The 22484-nt window shown below is 40.4% G+C and overlaps 1 protein-coding gene across 2 annotated transcripts in view; it reads left to right on the forward strand.

Annotated features, from left to right (window-relative positions):
* Positions 1 to 21968, forward strand: part of SLC2A13 (solute carrier family 2 member 13) — a 162337-nt gene extending 140369 nt beyond the window's left edge. The window contains exons 8-11 of one of the 2 annotated variants that reach the window (XM_061467452.1): positions 14097 to 14218; positions 14352 to 14504; positions 15597 to 15725; positions 18373 to 21968. In XM_061467452.1, the coding sequence (XP_061323436.1) occupies positions 14097 to 14218; positions 14352 to 14504; positions 15597 to 15725; positions 18373 to 18392 (424 nt within the window). In that variant the 3' untranslated portion in view covers positions 18393 to 21968. Of the gene's footprint in view, positions 1 to 14096; positions 14219 to 14351; positions 14505 to 15596 lie in introns of both variants that reach the window. The other variant, XM_061467451.1, reaches the window with a different exon arrangement.
* The last annotated feature ends 516 nt before the right edge of the window (positions 21969 to 22484 follow it).

Raw genomic sequence — 22484 nt, forward strand, 5'->3', positions numbered from 1 at the left:
TGACTTTGGAAATGTTTAGTTTATAGCTGAAGGCATCCAGCACAAACCAGGATTTTAAAGCAGGAGTGGTTAGTTTTAAACATGGTTTGTACATTTCTTCTCTACCTGACATTTGTATTGCACTTTGCTTCTAGATCTTACTGTAAGTTAATACTTAAAAGTCCTTCTGATAAAGAGTGATGAAGGGGCAGATGCTGACAGCTGTTTGGGTTACTTGTTGTAACACATTCAGGTGCAATAGCATTGAGGTATGGAAAAGAAAAGCAGAAGTGGTCCTTGAGCTAAAACATTTCCAGGTGCTGGTTTGTGTCAGGAAAAAAACGTGTTATTTAAATGGGAAGTTGTGTTGAGTCACTGCTCTTCACCACTTAAGCATGGTCCAAGAAGGAAGATGCTGTGGTGTTTAAAATTTGGATTTCCATCCAGCTGAAGGAGCAAGCTCTCTGCTCATTTCAGTCATTCTCTGGTCAGCTGAGATGGGATTAGAAGGAAAATACTAATTTCCCATTTAAAAAACATGTTTGCTTCTAGTTGACAGAGATAGGAAAGCAAAGGGAAAAAAATGCCAACATGTATGAGAGAATTGGCAGTCTCTTGTCAGTGTGCTTAGAGCACATGGATAATTCCTGCAGCTTATTTTTCTCTCCCTTTCTCTTATGAAATGTACACTGAAAAAAGACTCATTTATTGCCCATAGGAGCCTGTTACTAATTAGCTTCTTCAGCTGCCCATCTTCTCAGGGATAGGTTGAAAGGCATCCATGCTTCTCCCAGAGTGGTGTCATGCAGAGCATGGTGCCAGTGCATGACCCCAGTGCTTTCCTTGGCCAAGGGGACCGGAGAAAGGGACAGGGGAGGATGCTTGACCAGAGAGCATGGCATGCAGGGAGCTACTGCTGGGAGAGAGCTGGGGATTTCGCTTTTGCCTGGGAGACGAAGCAAAAGGAACTGACTCATATTTGGGAGCATGAGGAGGGGTTTTTTTGAGGGGGGTAATATTTCCAGTACTTGTTTTTCACATGTATTCGGTTAGGATTTAAAGTTTGGATTGAAATAACAATCCTCAGTGAAAATTGTCTCATCAGAGTCCTTTAGGTTTTTGCACTCTGAAATGGATTTGCTACATTGACATTTTCTCTGTTTTGCAGACAGAAAATATTTATGAAAGCTGCGTGTGGTTGGGGATTTTTATTGAAAAAGAACATTCAGCAGGGTCAAACCCAGCCCCTCCATACAGGAGCTTGTACCTTTAACAGTGTCCCTAATCCAAATCTTACATATCTTTATTCCATAATAAGTAACTCTTCCATAATAACATCATCTGATAGAGTAAAACTGTGATATTCTCCCTTCTTAAAACATTGAAGATTTTAGAGTTGGGTATTTTTTTTTCTTTTTGAGGGAAAACAAACTAACACATTTCTGCATTAGGACTGCTGAATAATTCAGTGTGTTTGATGAATTTAATTCATATAAATTATTGTATGTGCTGCCTGCATGTGTAGTTAATTTCCTTGAGAATGGAGGCAGCAACATCAATCCCTCACTGGCACGGGGTGAGCTGGAATTATTGATTCACTTGATTTAAAGTCGTGACCTTACTTAGGCTGAGCTCATCGGTTAGTACGGGCTCAGAAATGGACAGTCTGTTCAATGTCAGGTCGTACTTCCGAACAGCAGCACTTTGGGCATTTCTTCTTGCTTGTAGGATGTATAGGCTTTCTTTTTTCCTTTAGCTTTCCACAGCTGTCACATTAGCTTTGCATAAATGACAATGAGAGACGAGTTTGAGGTTCTGCATGATGATTTAGTTCTTCAGACCTGTGATTCAGATGATGTATGTTCCCATTTAGCTTATTTTCTTGGTAAAATAGCTATTGTTTAAAGCATTTATTTATGTAAAGTTCTTTTTAGTTGTCTGAGACCATAGAAAGTAGATGATGACTTGATTTCTGCTGAGTTCTTCTACTGCCAGATCCCAAACTTACAGTTTCATGTAACAATTAAGACTTTAGTACCCAGTGTTTATAAATGTCATAAACTAGAGATAGTGTAACCACTTAACATTTCTGTATTATATTAAATTCCTTAGATTGGTCATAGATGTTGTATTTGCATGCACAAATCAAGGCAGAGCAACACTCTTAAGTGCTCACTCTCACAAATCAGATGTGAAATAATTATCTTGTTATAAGTGGTCTTAGAGCATTATTTAAATCTCCTTGGGTCTCTGTTACTATGTTAATGGTTTCCAGTGCATTTTAGGGCTGACAATGGAGGAATCACTCTTTGCATGGCTCTGTTGGTTGATTTCATTCAGAGCCTCTCCAGTGCAGCAGGTGTGGGCAGGGATGCGGTGCTTCATTCCCCTTCTGAAGCACCAGTTTTCTGAGGTTTTTAGGGCAGAGCTATTGCCACCTACTGGAATCAGGGGAAAGCTCCTTCTAAAAATACTCTCCCATCATCTATTTAACGCAATGAAGGCAAGATCTCAAATTTTCAGTCTGGAGAGATTTCAGTTGTAATGGCAGACAGACAGTCACTGGCAGTAGTTGAAATGTAGTATTTTTGTCTAAATTGCTGTTACAGAAATTGAATGTAATAGTTCAGTACTTCAGATGGAACGCTAAGTTGGCCAAAAGATTAGAACTATTAAAATATAAATTTTGCATGTATGTCAGTAACTGGAAATCTAATAGAGCAGAGAAGAGCTGAAGAAGGTATGCTGATACATGTAATATTGATCTATATTTCAAAGTCCACATCCTTACGGTTTTTTGTCTCAGGTTCAACAAAAGAAAAAGCAAATTCAGAAAATTACTTTTACTTGCTCACACTTTCCTTTTGATTTCAGTGGGCAAGTCAGAAGGATAAATATTTTGTTCTCTCTTCGCTTCCCATTGGAATACGTGGTTGATACTGATTTTAAGGTTTTAATAGCTCTGTGGGAAATCATTTCTGCACAGTGGTGGCCCAGCAGGCTCTGTAAGGTGCCGGGAGTGCCGTGTGGCATAAGCACTAAATGAACTAAGTCTAAAACCTCAGTGGTGCCTGCAGCAGGAGAGCCGGACCAGGGCTAACACCAGGCACTCTGCTTGAAGGGAAGGCAGCCTTTCGGGGGCTTAGGGACTGGAACTTGGCAAACAAGTTATTTGGATGGTGAATTGAACTGGTAGTGCTCACCATTCAGTGCCACATCTGGTAACTTGTCATAGTTCTGTCATCATGTCCCATCTGTGAGTGTTTTGAATTTAGGGTTTGGGTGGGATTTGCCTTGTTTTTCTAAATTGAACTATAGAATCTCATTATTCTTTATGAACTTTATATACCAGATTTTGACATGGAAGTATGTTTTTTACAATACCTTTGTACATCTAAAACTTTGGGGTAATTAAAAGCAATACATTCTTTTCTGTTTCTTTATTGTTTTCTGGAGTGTTTGGAAGCTGTAAGAAAAACAAGATTATGACACTGATATAGAACCTATTTTGTTTGAAGATCAAACTTCCGGTGAATATTTCTACCAAGTTACCTTCTTTCTGAGTTACAAAAACGACAACCTTGCTTTCTTCGTCTTTGGTCTTTTTGACCATGGGCTTAGAATTACTTCTGGAAATTGTAACTCAAGTGATGCTTTTGAGATGCTGATGACATTCTTTTAACAATACTTCTGACACTTGGTGAACAGCACAAGCCTCAATAAAGGTTACTTTTAAGTGCAAGTAGGAATACAAATCTGGATAAAGTTTGTTTTACTCAACTTCAGAGGATTGAAATTTTGACCTTGAGCTGTCTTGCAGTTTCTTGACTGATGGAAGAAGCTGTTCCTTCTTGTTCCTTATTTGCAGCTGGCCTTTGTCTGTATTTTATAGAATAGACTGTTAAGTCATGCCAGCAATTCTTACATGCTGTTCATTTAATAATACTTTAATTAATACTAAGATATTGATACTGTCATTGAGCCCTATACTTAGCCCTTTCCACCAGTATTCATTGAGAAGATATGTCTTAATGTAACATAGGAAAGAGGTATCTCCTGGGTGAATTGATGCTTCTACAATGAATAGGCAGCTTGGTTCATATTTCTGAGTTTTAGAAATGCTAATTATTAAGTAAATGTAAAATTAGGTGAAAAGAAAACCAAATGAGATTAAATATTAGGTGAGATTTATAATAAACTTGCTTGAAATTGTAAAATGCTCCATTTAACATCATAATCTTCAGACTAGCTTGTTTCTGTAATTTAATTAAGTATTCAAACTGCAAGGAGATACAATCAGAAAAACGAAATACTTTTAGATCTCAAAAGAGAAGCTAGGAGTTCTTCAGTTCAGGTACTCCGGTTGTAATTTGGTTGAAGCGTGGTGCTCTGACATGCTGCAGCAGTCACCAGGGTGGTGGTAGCAATAATTCTTATTCATGACAGCTCTCAAACGTGTCAGAGTGGGATGACCTAGTACTTCCACACATCACTGGGAACAGAAGAACCAGCAGCTCCAGTCCAGGGAAGGTCCAAGAATGCTGAGCTACAGAGAGGGGTTTGCACACAAGTGAAATATTTCACATGCCAGCCCATCATGGATGCTAAATGCCAGCCTGTCTTTAACGGAACATTCTCGTGAGTGCTGTATTTATGAGCATTTTTGTCATAAAAGAGCTTGTAGAAAATGAAGCCTGCCTGCCTGCAGGCACCTGTGAGTAATAGTGAGTGACCAAATCTGTCTGGTTTTCAGTGGAAAGCATGGTGCAGCACAGGTTCACAGTGGGAGCCCCCTGGGGTAACTGGTAGCCAGCTTCCTGTTAAATATTCATCTCACTGACATCCCCCAAAGGTCTGTCTGTAAAAAGAAACGGCCAAATTATTAATGAGCACTCCCTCCTTTCAGAGAAACAAGGGAAGCCAGCAGTGACTGGATGAAGGCAGAGGTGTGTATGCATGCTCCTTGCTGAAGCTCACTGTTCCAAAGGGAAACTATTTCTGCATAGCCACAGACAAGCCACTAAACAAACTCGGAAGCACATTCTGGGGCCCCAGGGAGTCCATGAGTCTTTCTCCACCCTGATTCCTGCCAGGAGGGAAATAATATCTCGTCCTGTTTACCGAATGCCTCTGTGACACCTTTGTCATGCAGAGGTAGCTTTGTGCATGTGTTTAAGATTTGTGAAATGGCATCTGTTTCCCAAGGAATTAAGTATTTCCAGGTTCCATCTCTTGCGAGGGCTTGCCTTGTGCCTGCACCCTGGCTGTGGCGTCCGGTGTTTCTTTTCAGTCTGCGCTTGACTGCTGTGAATAGGATTGAAGGGAGGATTTGCAGCAATCAGCAAGGTGGTAGCAGCAATAATTCTTATCCCACTGGCTGCTCTGTGTGCAAGTCATGTCATTAAGCCACAGTCCCATCCAGACCTGCCATAAATACGTGATACTCCAGGTGTTACAGCAGCGGGTGTTGCCATCTACCACATCATGGTGGTTTTTCCACTCTGTGTGGTAGAAGGCAGTGTTTTTCTTCTGCTTCTTGATACTACTGTAGTACTAACATATCTATTGATCATGACAGAGGCTTCAAAATGTTGGGTAGTGTCATCTCCATTGTATTTAACCACATTTCTAAACATTCTTTTCTAATATGCACCTCAGTGAAGTTCTTCGAGAGTTGATGGTTCTTGAAAGACTTAGTGAAAACTACAGGATATGAAATATTTCAGCATGAGAATTACAATCAAACAAAATATTTCTGTTCCTTTCTGTCTTTTCTTTCATGTCTTTGTTGAAATTCAGGGCAATCTTGAAGTTTTTCATAAAAAAAAGAGAAGAAAGAAAGAAGCCATATTCCTCCTTTTTTTTTTCCCCTTAACTGAAGAACTGATTTTGTACCTGAAAGTGTCCAATGTTAAAAAGAAACACAAAATACCGTATTTTGAAACTGTGACCTATTGTCTGATTAGATTAGTTTAAATGATCATAGGTAGAAATGCATGAAGGACACTGGTTTCAACTAAGATGCTTATGCTCAAAACTAATTAAGATACTGCATTTTGATCAGGTTTTAATTTGCATCCTGCCCATTAAAATTCTGTAGGTATGACTGCTAGTTGTTTGCTAAGTGAACAGATGATTATTTTTCATAATCGCATGATCTCTCACAAGTTTATGCATTATTAATATCTTTGAATTATTTATGATTTGGTCATGATTATGAAATCATATAATTTAATTATTACTAGTTAATTTTAATTTGTACTGGGGTACAAAGTGTATCCAGTCAGGATCAGAATTAGGACAAGGATCAGGCAGTCTGTAGGGCACAGCAATGTCAGATGTTTCCTGATACTTTTATTACAACTTGATGTATTGGAAGAGTAAGAGAGATGTTAGGAAGGAAAATCATTCAATCTATGTGTAGTGAGATTAAGATAATTGTATGTCCTGGAACAAAAAAGGTGTTTCCTTATTTCTGCTGTCAGTTTTCAAGTGTGCTGCGGCAGCTGGTGAACATGTATACCCAACAGGTGCTGTGAAATCTCAGATGGTTGGGTATTAACACGAGGTATAAAAGTTATTCTGCCTTTTCCTGGTTTGAGGCTGTTTCTCAAGGAAAGGAGGGTGTGAAAGAGGATGGCAAAGCTTGTCAGATTGTGTTCTGATTGTAGCAGAGATTTGTCTCTCTCCCTTTCTGGTAGATATAATGATAAAATGAAGCCTGAAACACTTGCGGTGGGACAGTGGAGTTGGAAGTTGTAGCCAGTGGCATGGAGGTGGCCAGCAGGACTTGAATGGCACCAGCATAGGATGAAGAAGTCTAATGGAGCAGCAGGTTCACCTTTGAGGGGACAGGAATAGGATATGGCAATATGAAGGAGAAACCAATCCAGAAACCAATCCAAAATTGAACATCTTTCATCAGGAAATTAGAGTTACCTAATCACATGAAAGCTGCTTTCACAGACCCATAGCTAACGAGCATCCTGACTGGCTCTGTCAGACATCCAAGCTTCTTCCTCTGTCAAGAGACACAGCAACTGTGTTGTCCAACCTTCAGAATTCACTAATGTGTGGTTACAAAAACACTGAAACATCCAGAGTGGCAAACAGTTAAGAGCCCCTTTGATGTGATTAATATTGGAGAACTATTTTTCATGAGGAAAAATTGCTCCTGTTTTCTATCATTTGATAGTCTATTGCTCAGTTTATTCAGATTGAATAACAGCTCCAGCACTCTATTGGGCAAATTCAGATGCAGTTGCAAAGCTAAAATTTCTCAGCTTGGGAAAATGCAAGTGTTTGAATTCAAACTCTAAAGACTTTTAGCTAAATGATAACGTAGAAAAGATTCTGTTCATCTGTGACTGGGTAGCTGGGAACAGAGGTATGATCAGAACAGCATACTAAGTCTCATGCAGGTATGAATTCTGACATGACTAAAAACTGTAGAATCATAGAATGGTTTAGGTTGGTGTTGTCTGCAAACATACTGAGGGTGCACTTGATCCCCTCATCCAGATTATTGAGAAAGATCCTGAGCAGAACTGGCCCCAGTACTGAGCCCTGGGGAAAGCCATTTGTGACCAGCCACCAACTGGATTTGACTCCATTCACCACCACTCTTTGGGCTTGGTCAGCTTTTTACCCAGCAGAGAGCACACATGTCCAAGCATGGTGGAAGGCAGTCATGTCTTAGAGATAGGTATTTCTAAGGGATTATTCCAGTAAGGTCTTCTGATTGGGTAAATGAAATACTAAGTAATGTTTTAATTTAATAGTGTGTGTGAACAATAGTGAAGTATTGCTTGTGATTGATTTTAACAGTCTGTAGAGGCTGTTTCTTTTGTAAGAAAGAAGATAAGAGACAGATCAGAAGATAACAGCCAGTTAGGGAAATGATGCTTCGTGTGAATAATTGACAGTTATTTGTGTATATGTAACATGCTGCCTCCAGGCAGATCTGTAAGTAATGATGATTTAAATGTAAAACCTTATTAGGAATCCAATTCTTACCCTACAGCACACAATTAAGAAGGCATCTCTAAACTCTTTGGCTCTCTAACGGGCAAAGCAAGCATGCTTCTGGTTTCTTGGGTTTTTGGTATTTTATTTCTTTTCTTAACTGATGTTTGAATGTGTGCTTTTAATTTCCCAGATGCAGAGTACAAAGTGCCAGTCATTCAGTCTGAGGAAAATAATTTTCCTGTTGGTATTGTTCTAGCCTTAGTAGCTGCTACCAAACTTCCTTGGCATGGAAAGCATTGCATAGACACAGGAACTGGCTTTCTCTCTTTAGTTTAAGGATTTTTTTTATATATCTTGGGCAGCAGCAATTACTATAGCTCTTATCCATTAAAGTGCCCTGCTTTCTGTTCCTTGTGCAGGATATCACTCACAGCTCTATAGGTATAATGGATAAATCCTATAGCAGGGGGCCTCAGCATGATAAAGACTCCTTTTCAGTCATGTGCAAATGTATCAGCAATCTGCTGAGGTGAAATTTGCTTTCTTGATGTGAACAAAAGTATTTTTCCAAGTTTTTGAAGTGTGTGCTAATATTTTAAGAAGTCTTTGCCACTTACAGCAAAAGGCTTCAATGAATGTCCCAAAACACGCTGGTATTTTAATGTAGTAAAGGTTAAGCAATGTCTAGCTGAATACTGGGAAATTTTATGGGTACATTTTTCAAGGCTGCATCTGTTTGTGCTTTTCTGCTTTTTTCAATTGCCATCATCTGGTGAAAGAAGCTTCATCTGCGTATTTTTAGCAACATCTGGTTTAATGGATGAATTATTTCTCTGTGTAAACTACAAAGTCAAAGCAGTAGATGCAAACTTCTCCAGGGAGGCATGAAGCTACAGCACATCTTCTCTGAGGCACAGAAGCCAGTAACCATGGAACTGTGAGAAAGCTTAGGAAGTATTGATTCAGACATTAGTCAAGTTCAAATAATCTGTTCGCCTTCAGGAAACAGTTATGCTTTGCTTGATACTCCTGATTGCATCTTGCCATATGTGTGTATAAAAATTAAGCACTGAATGGAGCAGAGATTTTTCTTTAAATCAGAATACACAGAGTTATAGTGAAAACTACACCTTACAGTCTCACTGGTTTCTATAGGTTGTGCTAATGTAAATTATTTTGAATGTATATGGGTGGATTAGAGAGGCCACTTGATGGACAGGATAGAGGCATTTTCCAAAGTTCTCCTTAGATGCATGTATATCCCAAAGTTATTACAGAGTTAATCTGGTACCTTGCTAAATTCTGTCTTGTAAGTAATTTAAAGATAGTTAGGGGTCTTTTTGAACAACTAAATAGCAGAAAAAGAGGGGCTTGAAGTTGTGAGAACTAACCCAAATGTCAAGGTCCAGATTCTTCCACACGATGAGGAATTGCTTGTGGGTAAATAATCTTAGTAGTTCCCAAGCATCTTCCACAAAAGTCTTTCTCAGTCCAAACACCAGCAACTCTGAATTATGAATGTTTGGTCTTCTGTCCTTTCCATTACCAGGCTTCAGGTGAAAAGATGAGTCAATAGTGTTGGCATAAATCTATATTGTTCAGTTGGATTGGCATGATATAAAAGTCATCACTCTGCAAGGGAGACTAAAAATCTCTTTAAAGGAGATTTTTAAAAATCCAGTGTATTTGTGTTAAACTAGAGACTAAGTTGATGAATTGTAGTTTATCTTCATCTGGATAACCCAGACACAAAAATCTAGCGCAAAAGCAGTCCTTAAGTGGTTTTACTCTTGTTACAACAAAGAAGTGGGGAATTAGGGAAACTGATTTAGGTCTGGAATCTTTCTGTACCATCAGCACCTGATGTGAAATTTTATCTCGGAGCAAAATGTGTAATTTTGCAATGCGCCTGTTCTTACAAGAATTTAAGGAGACGAATGATCACATTAGTGATTTTTGTTAGAAATAATTTATTTCCTTAGCCCAATTTGATTTGAATTTTGACCTTTTAAGACTTTTGATCTAAATCCATTTAAGATGTGTCTGAAGAGCGTAAAAGACAATGAGAAGTCAGCAGCTTTTACATTAAAGATATGTGAACTGTTCGGAATGAAACATTTAATCCACAAAAGCTACACAGTCCTCACTCTGCAGCAAAGCAAAACTTATGGAAATTTGAGAAAAAAATCAATTTGGTCTCTGCCTTGTGCTGCGCTCACTTGTTGGTGCTACTAGCCATTTCCCTCTCTGTGGTTTTCAGTGTTGCACTTGAGACTTATTCTACAGCCAAATTGGCTCAAATATTAGGAAAATTTAGATTGATGGTCAAGGAAATGGTCTTATCCTGTTTTGTCCTCTTGCTATTAGCAGTAACATTTTAGATGGCCTGCAGCAGCTCTTTTTCTCTTACTTTCTTTTATGTGCCATATGAAGGTAACTTAAGGAGGTGGGGAGCAAAGCTTTAGATCTTCTGAACCATATCTGATAAAGCATGGATTCTGTGATTATGAAACAAGCTTGTAATTCCCATAACTTAGAAATCTACTGCTGCTCTGATTTACCTCCAGTCAGTTGAATTGTTTGCATCAGCTGTTGGAAGGTCAGCTTCTCACTAATGAGAACAGATGTTCATCTGAAATTTTCTGTGAAGAACACACGATGAAGAAATTCACAGCAAAGATTTTCAGTGTATTGTTTCATGTTTTCACTTTGGCCGTAATTTCAGAGGAAATGATGTGGTGTGTCTTCACTGTTTATACTGATGTGACTGTTACTCAGCATATTGGTATTTCCAGACTCTTTGCACTGGTACCTGACTGCATCATTACACTTGTAAGCTCTTTAAAGGGCATTTTCCTCTGTGCGTTTCAGCTTGGGTAGCTGCTTGTCCACTTTCCATTGTAAATGATCCCTTCAGGCAGGACAAAACTCAGAATTTTATCTATCTGGTAACACATTGCTCAGTAATTATTAACGTATTCTTCAGCAAAATAATAGATCTTGTAGAAATAGTATAGCAATAGACTTAGCACAGTAACAGAGCTTGAGCAGATCCCCAGCCTTGGAGGAGTGTTATTTTTTAACATACCCAGCACTGCAAGATGCCAGCAAATGCAAGTATCTTTGCTTTTATTCTGTGTACCATGCTGGTTAACTACTGAAGGATAAGCAAAGTGCAGTTAATTACTACAAAGTTTGTGATAAATCTAGTCTCCAGTGCTATTTTTCCTGTTTCAGTGCATTGAATCTGCTTTCTTGCAATAGAATTTCCTCTCAGTTATGGGCAGACAGCAGAGGATAGACGTGTGGCTTCAGCCATAGGAGGCTTTGGGGACATCTGTTTTTCCCTTGTATCATTTGTGTTCCACTCCATCAAAGTAGGATGCATCTGGGGAAACATGGTAGGGAAGTTAAAATCCAGACCTCTCAGTGGTTGTGTCTGTATGAATCAGCAGGGTGGTTTGCACTGGTGGATAGATGCAAGATAATAAACCAAGTACATCTTTGTTTACAGTAGCATTTGAGAGAAAGCATAAGGCTCCTCTCTGAAGAGCTGCCAGACTGGCTGGGCAGAATTGAGGAACCAATCTCAGCATCAAGATGTTTTAAAATGCTAATCAGCATGTATTCATTACCAAACACCTGCAAATGAAATTAGAATAACAGTGATAGAAGGGAAACTGATGTTGTGAAAGTGGTGTCAAACTTGAGCAATCCTGTGATCTGGCAGTGGTGCAGGTGCAGAGTGGGCAGCTATGCAGGGCTGAGTGGGAGGTGGAAACAGGGTTACTGAGTCTACAGTAATTAATCTTTCAAACATTGTTTCCTTAACGTATAAGGAACTTCTGTTTTGAACATATGGATGGCTCTCCTGCACAGTTCAGTCTTCTATACATCTTAGACCTGGGACACAGCTCAAATATGGTTTAACCTGCACACAGTGAGGAGTACGTAGAGTGGTAGGGAAGCATCAGGGTGGATGCTAACAGGGAATGATCCATGTCTTGCACACATCATAGAAAGAGATGTAGAACTGAGCTATTAAAGAGCAAAGTAACAGAAAGAGGAACCTGAGAGGATACTTAGAAGCAGTAGTGGCAACATGGCAGAAGTACTTTTGGCTAAGAAAAGGTGAAAAAGGTCTTTCATGGAAGATGCTAGTGTCTTAGGCTGATGGGTGCTCCAGTGGCCAGGCAGCAGCTGAGGCCAGGGGTCGGTTGTGTCTGGGTTTGAGGGACACATCTTTGAGAGGGATGTTCAGTTGGCCTGTTTTCTATGTGTATTTCATCTCCAGACTGAAAGGGAATCTGTATGCACTGGATGACAGGGGCTTTGTGGGGTAGCTCGGCAAGGCGGGGCTGCAGCAGGGTGGAAGGGTGCGCACCAGCACTGGCTGCTTTGCTGGCAACATATCAAGGGATCATCATTTCTCCAGAGAGTGCTGACTCTACATGGTCAGTTGCTGCTCAAGTGCAAGGTGGAACTGCAGATCTTACAGCTTACTGCCATCAAGGCAGCGTTAAGGTTTGGCTGGGGTTTGGTGTATGTTTGTGCAGTATTTGTTGGGTTAATCTCTCTCTTTTAAATGTATTTGAACTTTGGATTTCCAGCTGTCCTGAGATCAGGTTTGGGACTTCACAGTGATATCGTGCTTTACGTGTTGTCCTGTTGGTACATCCATAGGGAAGATTTCTGGTGGTGGGTTGGCCATCAGTGCTTAGCATATTCCTGTTCAACCTTGGGCTGGCTGGCTATTTCTTAGCAGAACATTTAGAGAAGTGGGTTCTTTGAATTTGCTTTTGAAAGTCAACTGCAGTGGTGGTAGCTCCTCTGAAACATGCCAGGGTTTCTGTTACTCCACAATCTCACCACTTGTTGCCAAGCTGTCACTCATTGTAGGCATCTTCATTCTGTTTTTTCTACTGTCAAGAGGGTCATATTCTTCACATAAGTACTCAGTTGACCTGTAAATCATAACCCAGACAGATGTTCATCTCTCTTTGAAGTCTTCTCCTCAAGTAAATAACATTGTTTGCATATCAGAGAGTGATGTCTGCAATTGATGTGGTTGCAGCTGAAAAGGTTCTCTAGGTACAGCTGTGACTTGTGGTCCCTTTAAACAAATGCTAATTTAAGAAAAGAAAAAGAAAAAAAAAGTTGCCAGTATTCCTTTAAAATATTTAAAATATTGTTGGCACTCAAACTGAGTACCTATTCCTCAAGATACTTCATTTCCACAAAGTCCTTGCAAATAGAGACACTTTTTCTTTCAGTAGCTCAGGCTTGGTTCACCTTTGGTCTGATTCTTATTTTTACTGTCTAATTAGAAATGCTTCTTCTAAATGATTTCACTGTGTAGAAAAGAAAGCATAGGCTTCTTCTCCTTATAACTTCACTTGACCTTGGCACATTCCATAGGCATTACTGATTACATCCAAAGTATGCAGCATATAGTTAATTCGTCAGTGATGTAAGGACTAACTTCTATTTGACCTTAAATCCTTGCATGCAGCATTTTTAGCTCGAAGCCCTGCTGCTGCAGCTCTTTTTGCTTTGTGTGATATTCATGTGAATGGTCTTGGCTTTTTTATGACCTCATACGTGGTAAAGGCTAGTCATTTGGAGGAGATCTGTAGATAAAAGGCAGGTGTTTAAATTCTGGAGTGTTCTGCTGGTTATGCTTCCAAAGACCAGGCTTGGGAAAAAGCATGTTTTTGAATGTTGGTCTAGGCTCAAAGACCTTGATAAAATAGCAGGGATTACATTTTTCATCTTAATTGTACCTTAGTCAGCTTTTAGAAGACAAAGGGTAATGGGTTTAAACATAAACAGAGGAAGTTTAGATTGGATATAAGGAGGAAGTTCTTTACTGTGGGGGTGGTGAGGCACTGGAATGGGTTGTCCAAGGAAGCTGTGAATGCTCCATCCCTGGCAGTGTTCAAAGCCAGGTTGCACAGAGCCTAGGGCAATGAGGTCTAGGGTGAGGCGTCCCTGCCCATGGCAGGGGGTTGAAACTAGATGATTTTTAGGTCCTTTCCACCTCAAACCATCCTGTGATTCTATGATTCTATTACTAGCCATATTTATATTGAAACATCATCTATTTCCTTGAAAATTATTTAATATGAAGGTTTTTTGTTATTTTTCAGGTGTTCAAATGAAACAGCATTCAAAAAGGAAGATTTGTTTTGGGCATACAATTTCTGCCCCACTCCATACTCTTGGACAGCACTTCTGGGCCTTATTTTGTACTTGGTTTTCTTTGCACCTGGTAAGCAAACATCTGTTTTCACATACAAGTTAAAAAATGTAAAAGTAAAATGTCAAATATTGAGGCTCTGTGGTAAATTTACTTTTGGGTCCAGCCATTAAACTGAGGGTTTTCCTTTTTTTCTAATTCTCAGGGATGGGTCCTATGCCTTGGACTGTCAATTCTGAAATTTACCCACTTTGGGCTAGGAGTACAGGAAATGCGTGTTCCTCTGGAGTCAACTGGGTTTTCAATGTGCTCGTGTCACTGACATTTCTGCATACAGCTGAATACCTGACATACTATGGTAAGAAACAGTGTGAGTCCATGCATGCAGCACTACCATTGGCACATAGATTTTCTGCTGATTCTGGGTCGCTTAGTTGGTTTTGCTGTGAAATGTCAAGTGTGAATGTAGTGTTCTCAACCCACCATGGTTTAGTAAGACTAGAGATGCATCTTACTAAGATATGAGCTGCCTGGATCATAGAGTTTGGTCCAGCTTTCATGAGAAACATTTCTTAACTGGGAACCTAAACGGTTGATTAAAACTGGGAAGCTAGAAAAAACCCTGCTTTGGACCTGATGAAACATGCCAATTCCCACTCAGGAGGCAGCATGTGCATTTTCCCAGTTCATTATGGTATCCAAGGTCGGTATCAGATGGTCCTTGCAGAATTATCTTTCTAAGATGCTGTCGCCCCGCTCCCAGCTTTTGATTAAGTCTTTTCTGCTGGGGCATGCGGAGAGTTTGTCAGATTACTGCTCAGCCACTCCGGTACAAGTCATTTAAATTACATTAAACTGCTAGGGAGTTGCTGTGACCTTCACGTCATTGCTAGTACAGAGCTTTCAGCTCTACTTGTCATTCTTTTGAGTCATCAGTCTAGAAACACATGGCAGATAAATGTTTGTTGGTCCTTTAGTACATTCTCTGCCCCCCTAGGTATGCTGGGTTGTGGGTGGGAACAAGCTCCTTCTCAGTGCTAATTGTCCCTGCAGAGGAGTTGTAAATAGCAATTAGATGTAAGAGTCACAAGTGTTATTTTAATCCTGGCCATTTCTTTTCTGCTAAAGTTTCTCATTTTAGGGGGCTCTCTGAGTGTGTCCTTCACTTTTAAGATAAACTGAGCTCTTGACTTGATATGTAGTTGTTTAATTGCTGTTTATTTTAACAGCAGGATGAATTGCCCAGAAAAGGTGTGTATTCCATGTGAAATAAAACTGCTTTTGTTAATTTACTCTCTTACGGAACAATGCAGTAAAGCTCCAAGCTTTGCTTTTACGTACTCGTTGGATATCTGCAGCCTGCTGCTTCTGCTGCTCCCTCTGCTCTGGAGCAGAGGAGGGATAGGAACTGACTTCTGAAACTGACCGTGCATACTGTTTTACATTGCAGGAGCCTTCTTCCTCTACGCAGGGTTTGCTGCCTTGGGACTGGTTTTCATCTATGGCTGCCTTCCTGAGACTAAAGGGAAAAAACTAGAGGAAATTGAGTCTTTGTTTGAAAACAGGCTATGTACATGTGGTATGTCGGATTCTGATGAAGGGAGGTATATTGAATATATTCGGGTGAAGGGAAGTAATTACCATCTTTCTGACAATGATGCTTCTGATGTGGAATAATTTTCAGCTGCTGGTGTATTTAATCATTTAAAAGCCTTCTGGGGGAAAAGCAGCTCTCTGATGACCTCACTGCCCTGCTTCTGGTCTGGTTCTCCTTTCTACTGTCTAGTTAAAAATGCCTTCATGTTCAAAAATGCTCCATTTGGGAGGATATTCAAAATGCTAATGTTTTCTTGATAACTCAAAGCAATGGCTTCCAAAAGAGATTGAATTCTACAGTTATGTGAATTCACCATGTGTGTGCAACACTGCACCATCCCGAGGTAGTTAGTAGGGTGCACTGCACCAGACGAATAAAGAAGGCTATCCTAGATGGTCAGTGGTGGTCCTTATCTCCAATACTGACAAGGGGTACAGAGTGGCTAATCAGAAAGCAGCCGTTTGTTGGATCCCCACCCCACAGCAGCCTGGGAAATAGCTCTGCTGTGCAATACAACAGATGACGAGTGCATAAGCTGCTGCAGTGGTAACCATTGAAAAGGTGTAACTGATTAAGAACATACAAATACCTGCTATGTCTGTGGAGGAAACGCTTACCAGATTTGCCCCAAGAGAATTTCCATTTTCATTTATTTGAGATAACAAGTAAAGAGCTATACTTGCCTGAGGGGAGCTTCACTAGGGTAGCAGACATCTGTGTTACACCAGGTTGTCTTGCCACTGCTGCTCTCAAGTACACACTGCAGTCAGGGGTTAGTGTTTGTGAGAGAAGCTGCCAAAATTAACTACCTAACAACAGGAAAACAGAGCTAAGCGTGTGTCTGCATGTACAAATGGACTGGTGTTTATGGCTGGGTACAACATGGAGGCCTCAGTTAATTGGGAAAAAAATTAATTTTGTTTTCCTTTTTTGCATTTGACCATTTGGGTTTGTACCTGGCTTTGAACACAAAATATCATGAACTGAAAGAAAGAAAAGGAGGGGAGGTGTTTTGTGCTGCTAAACGCACAGTGGTCATCCCTCCTGCACCTTTTGTTCGTGAATAATCCTATTGCCTTCAGTTTATCTTCATATGTGCAGAGTAGACGAATCCCAGCACATTCTTCTTTCAAATGCCCTTAGTCAACCAGTGTCTTGCTGGATCTAAAGAGAGGTATTAGCAGTGGGCAGAAGCCTACATCTCATGTTAATTGCCTTACTGAAGCATTGCAAAATTGTCAAGAAAATGTCAGACACAAAAATCAACTGGGCTGCCTTTAGCATGGTAATGAAAATGTGAATGGGTTTTTATTCACCTGCCATGATTGCTTGCCTTGGAAAATTGAATTTTATGCAGTTACATAAAAATATGATGTTATTTTTTTTCCTTGCCCTGCCCTTGCTGCTTTAAGCCTTCAGAGATACGAGTTTGAAAGCATCAGCAGTTCAAATTCTTATCTTCGAAACATTTGCTTCATGAAAGAATGTGGAAAACCTTCTCTGCCTGTGGGCTGCCCCTCACCCCCCCCCCCCCCCCCCATTCATTTGGTAAAAATACATTCATTTTTCACTGTGTAAAGGTTAAAGAAGTTGTTTGGTTCATTAGCTTTTATAGAGCTGCTCTGTGGGCTTGTCTTCGGTTGAAAAACACTTCGAATGTAGGATTACTATCAAAACTGAGACTGGACATTTGTTACTAAATTACTTTAATTGGATAACGTTGGGTTTTGTTGTAAAGAACTCTGACATTATGTTATCTGAGCTTCTGTGAGGGGTGTGCTTACCCTCCAGTTACTGACCTTCGGCAACTGGCTGCATTTTATGTTACTGTCTTTTTTACTTCATTCATTGAGGAAATATTTTTGGAGAGAAAACCTTTTAAAGCATTCTGTGACTTGACTGGGATTAAAAAGGGAAAACATAGTGGACAGAGGGAATTTCAAATGAATCGCTGCCAAGAGTGGCTCAACCTTAAACATCAGCTTGAGCAGTGAGGGGGCTGGATTTTCACACTTTGCATCTTGCCTCCCCTTGAAGCGCACAATATCTCTGTGCTTGAGAGCACAGGGTGTTGCAAACACTCAGGTCTCCAGACCTGTCTACAAATGCACCCGCCATGGGATGCCTCCGTTAGGCTGTCACCACTTTGAAACCTTCACAGAAGGTGCAGTATGTGAAATGAGAAAAAGGGATACTTGGCACAGTTTTAAGGGCAAATTTGTTTCTTTCTAAATCCAACAAATGTGTATTTGAAGATCCTATTTTGGAACAGTTTTGTACCCAGAACAGCATGAATAGGTGTGTAACACCCAACCTGCGCTCATATGGTTGATAGGCTTAAGTAAGTGTTTACGGCTTTTGAGAATAGGGACTTTTGGTTCTGATCCCCCCAAAATTCACAAGCCCACACTCACTGTTACACCTATGAATGTTCCCTTGCTTGATGTGTTTTGCTGGAGCAGGGCACAAGCTGGGAATTGTCCCTGTGCCAGCACAGTATTAGTGCTGACCTCAAGCTTCGTTGCACTTGTGTCCACAGGTAGAGGAAACCACTGCACTTATTGGGCGTAACCAAAGGAAAGTCACTGGAAAGATCACTATCACAAGATCAGCCTTTTCTGTTTTGCAGGCAGTGCTGGGGGTTTTTAGCAGCAGAAGACCATCTCTCTCTGCCAGCCCTGTTTCACGGATGCTCTCAGAAGTGGCACTCGGTTGTGTACAGCACTGGGCTCATTTTCTCACACGCGTTCAGTCTTACTGAAAGCAGTTTCCTGAAGGTTTGCATCCCTTACCCTTTTTCTCAAGGCAAAATGATTGAAACTCATTCATTTTATTTGTCATTGCTATTGGCTATGAGGGTGCAAAATAAATTAGGTTCTTGATTGTCGCTCCCCCTTTCCTGCCTGCAGAGTTGGGTTTAAGTCTTCCTTTTAGGGTTGCTTTACACCAAGACAATATTCCATACCTTAGAAATGCTGAACCTAGTACGAAGCATCCTGTGTAATACAAATGAGATCAAATAACTGCAAATCAGTCTTAGCAATTAGGGTTTTATTTTTAAAATCTGTGAAAATTTATAGTGTACCAAGAAAATTAAATGTTTCTATTTTGCAGAGATTTTTATATTTGTGCATATTTTAAGTTTTAAGAGATTTTTGCTAAAGGTAGACTTAGCAACATTCCAGATAAAAGAATAAAACTACAGTGTAGCTGAATAATTTCTTATGACAGGATTTTAATTTATGAAGTAAATCGTGTCTAAGCACAATATCATTTTATTGAAAGCTTTCTGCAGAAGATGTGCACTCATTTCTTCACAGGGACAGCACACTTAATTCAGGTATTCTGTGCATCAGGAGTGCTGGAGTAATGCTGGCAGAGTTGGACATATTTATAGACAACACTGAGATATTTCAGTTCTGATTGATCTTCCGACTCTTCATGTTGTCATCTAACAGCAAGGATAAAGGAAACAAGTCCTGATGCATTTTTAATCTTTTAAAATGTATTTCACATTAATTCATATATAGTAGTTCACTCACCATGTTGAAATTCAAAGTGTTGGGGGGGCGTTGAGATAATTTGCCACTTCTTTCTTCCCTGTGTCACTTTGCTGATCAGAGTCATCTTTTAACAAGAGAAACAAACCTGTTTGTAAAATAGACATAGAAACAAAGCAGGGCCCAGGACTCATTTGGAGAGCTGAACTGCATTGCTATGCGTGCACCTGAGACAGATGGTAGATGTTGCTACCTTGTGAGTTGCAGTGACAGCCCTGCCAGAAATTTTGGGACTAGAGCAGATGCATCCTGAGGATCATCGTTCCGACTTATTTTGGCGTGAATTGGTAAATTAGCTTTTCACTGGTGCAGGAGTTAGGGTTGGGAGGCAAGAAGAGAGAGATGATGTGTTAAAAGCAGCACAAAGTCATGTTTCAGTAGAGATTGGTGTCATAGCCAAGAGGAGCAGTCTCTGGCTTGTCTCCCATGTGGGAGAAGGATGGTGGGAACAAGGGACTGTCCTTGGTCCTGTGGATGGGAGCAGGAACACTGACAGACTAATGGGGGAGAAACACACAAGTGCTCTTCTCCCTTGCCTACACAGAGGTGAGAATGTGGCAATGGAGTTTGCAGAGCTAGTGCTTGTTACCTTGGTGAAATCTTTTGCCTTTCTTAGTCACTTGTGTTGAGCACTGTTTAGACTTCCAGGGGCTGCTACAGGCTCTGAGCAAGGGTCTTTCCTTCACCCATGAGGGTGTTGGGCACAGTCCCACAGGTACACAGTAGGCTAATAGAAGATGGACCCTGTATTTGTCAGCTTTATACCCAGCTTTCTACTTAACATCAATTCTCTTCTAACATGGTCTTCTTGACATTTTACTTGTACTTATGTAAAAGGGTTTGTTACCTGAGAGATAGAGAAAAGGAGAAGGAGGCAGAGTCTTTACAGTACAGAGATCTCGGGGTAGAAATGAAGGCAGAAGAGGCAGTTCTGCAAAGCACTTTAAAGAGTAAGATGTTTGTGCACTTTTTTCTGAGAGAGCCAAGCTAACCTAACCCATTCCTCTGCGTTGGGTAGAAAATCGAGCTTTGTGTACCAGGCCAGAAGCAGACAATGCCACAATATGTGCTTTATGGCAAAATGTGTTTTTATTGCGGGTACCATTTACAGCTTACATGTAGCTGCTGCCTATGAAGTGACTCAGTCGTTCTCTGGATTTTAATGAGTCACATTTTTGTGCAAAAATCTTAGTGGTTTTCTATCGATCTCCATCACCTTGTGTACAGTACAGTTAAGCATAATCCACAAAGTGGTCTAGGTTGTGGCAGTGTTACAAATGTCAGCACAGTAAAATCTAGGTGAACATTGTTAAAGAAATATTGTTGTTTGTGATACTGGGGGTTAAAACTCCTTAAAGGCAACTATATATAGATTTTAAAAGTCTGAAAAAATGGCAGTTCTTATCTATTTTGTGTATGTTTTCATATAGAGGAGTTTTTTATGTGCCAATAACCATCACTGTAGTGTTTTGTAAATGGGTGTTAATAGTGTTCCAGAGTTCTGTATATGAGAATATACTCTAGCCACAATACCTGTTAGTGTGAACCAGCAGCATGTTCTTAACCTTCCTCACGCCTCTTCACCAGAGGTACTCACTCGTCAGCTTCAGTAGAGCTCACTCACGCCAGGGGAAGTTCGACCACCATCAGGCCTCAAGAATACAGATTTCATCTAAATCCCCACTTTTTCACATTGTCCTTAGATGGTTTGTTACATGTGAATGATCTGGCATGTGTAATTATAAAGCTTGAACTCCAGTTGTAGTCCTCTATTCTGTTGAAATACGGTTTGTCAAAATTTGATTTGGCTTTCCATCGCGTTTATGTCAGTTTGGGGCACACTGGTTAATCAGGAATATTGTCCACCTATTTCTAAGGGAAACATTCATTTCTGAGATGTTAAAATAAAGGCAATTGTTTCTTGCTGCCTTAAACATTACACAGACTTTAGAGAGGACTGAATGTACGAGCATCATCGTGACTTCTGCAGGAGAAACTTCCTGGGTCCTCAGCAGCTGTGATACGAGTCAGTTTTGTGGTGCTGGGATGCTGCGTTACACACCCTGCCTCCGGCATGCCTGCCAGCTGTTTGATTTTAAGTGTTCAAGTAGTCCCCCTGAAATCCATACGATTATTCATATGCTTGATACTCTCTATGCGTTCAATGTCCTGCTGGTCCAGGGCATCACTGGGAAGTGGCACAAGTCACATCTCTGCTTTCCATCATGAATCTCACGCCCCTACAAAACCACCAATCAGTTTTAGTCTATGTAGAATATTTTAGACATTATTGGAGACCAAATGGATAGTAATAATGCCATATTGAATAAGAACATGCACATGGTGCCATCAGGCATACTGTAATCCCTGGGTGCATGTTACGGTATTCAGTACAAAACAGGTTTTGGCAAAACTAATCGCTGGGCTGTCCAAGTTACTTCTTAACCATGTCAAACATGTGCCATTTCCTTTTGCAACCAGTCAAGCCTACAATGTATGAAAGTGGTGTACATTTTCTGGAACTTAAGTGATGTAAAATTATTCAATTGACTTCTGATTGCTTTAATGAAGTTTGGTCTTTACATGAAAATAAATATCTTCAAAGAATTGTCAGTGCCAGAAGTGTAAATGAACAAAATAAAAGGTGAGATACTTAATAACAGAATCTTTCTCAAGGTTTCCTTTGTTCAGGTATTCGGGTCACCTTTTAGAGCCGCAAAATTGCTTTGCTCAGCAAAATGAGCTAAAATAGCCCATGGGCTTGCCTGAAATAAGTGAAGGGTGAGGATAACTTTGAATATGATCTCAGTAGGATGTGTTTGAAACCAGAGAGCGTTTCTGTGATGATGGCACACTGGGCAAGTGTCCCTTTCTTCCAGAGGATTTGTTTGAAGAGCTGAATGCAGCTACACGGAGCTGCCGACTGTCTCAATGTCCCCTGCCCAAACACACACCAGTTTTGTGACAAGTTATACCTTCAGACTTGATTATCAACTGGGGATAAGGAAGAAGTTGCTATTTTCTAATGGGGAAATGTCCTAACTCGACTAAACCGGCTAAAGCCAGTTTGATGATGAACCATGGCCATGCCATGCTGGTGGCTGCTCTGGCTGTGCTCCCCAGTGTGGCAGAGGAATTGAATCCACTGGAAATTGGTCCTGTTACCCCGACCTACTGCAGG

Source organism: Pezoporus flaviventris, unplaced genomic scaffold (assembly GCF_033815535.1).
Source record: "Pezoporus flaviventris isolate CSIRO_AGI_PZ_B2104156 unplaced genomic scaffold, CSIRO_AGI_Pfla_v1 ptg000045l, whole genome shotgun sequence".
Taxonomy (NCBI): domain Eukaryota; kingdom Metazoa; phylum Chordata; class Aves; order Psittaciformes; family Psittacidae; genus Pezoporus; species Pezoporus flaviventris.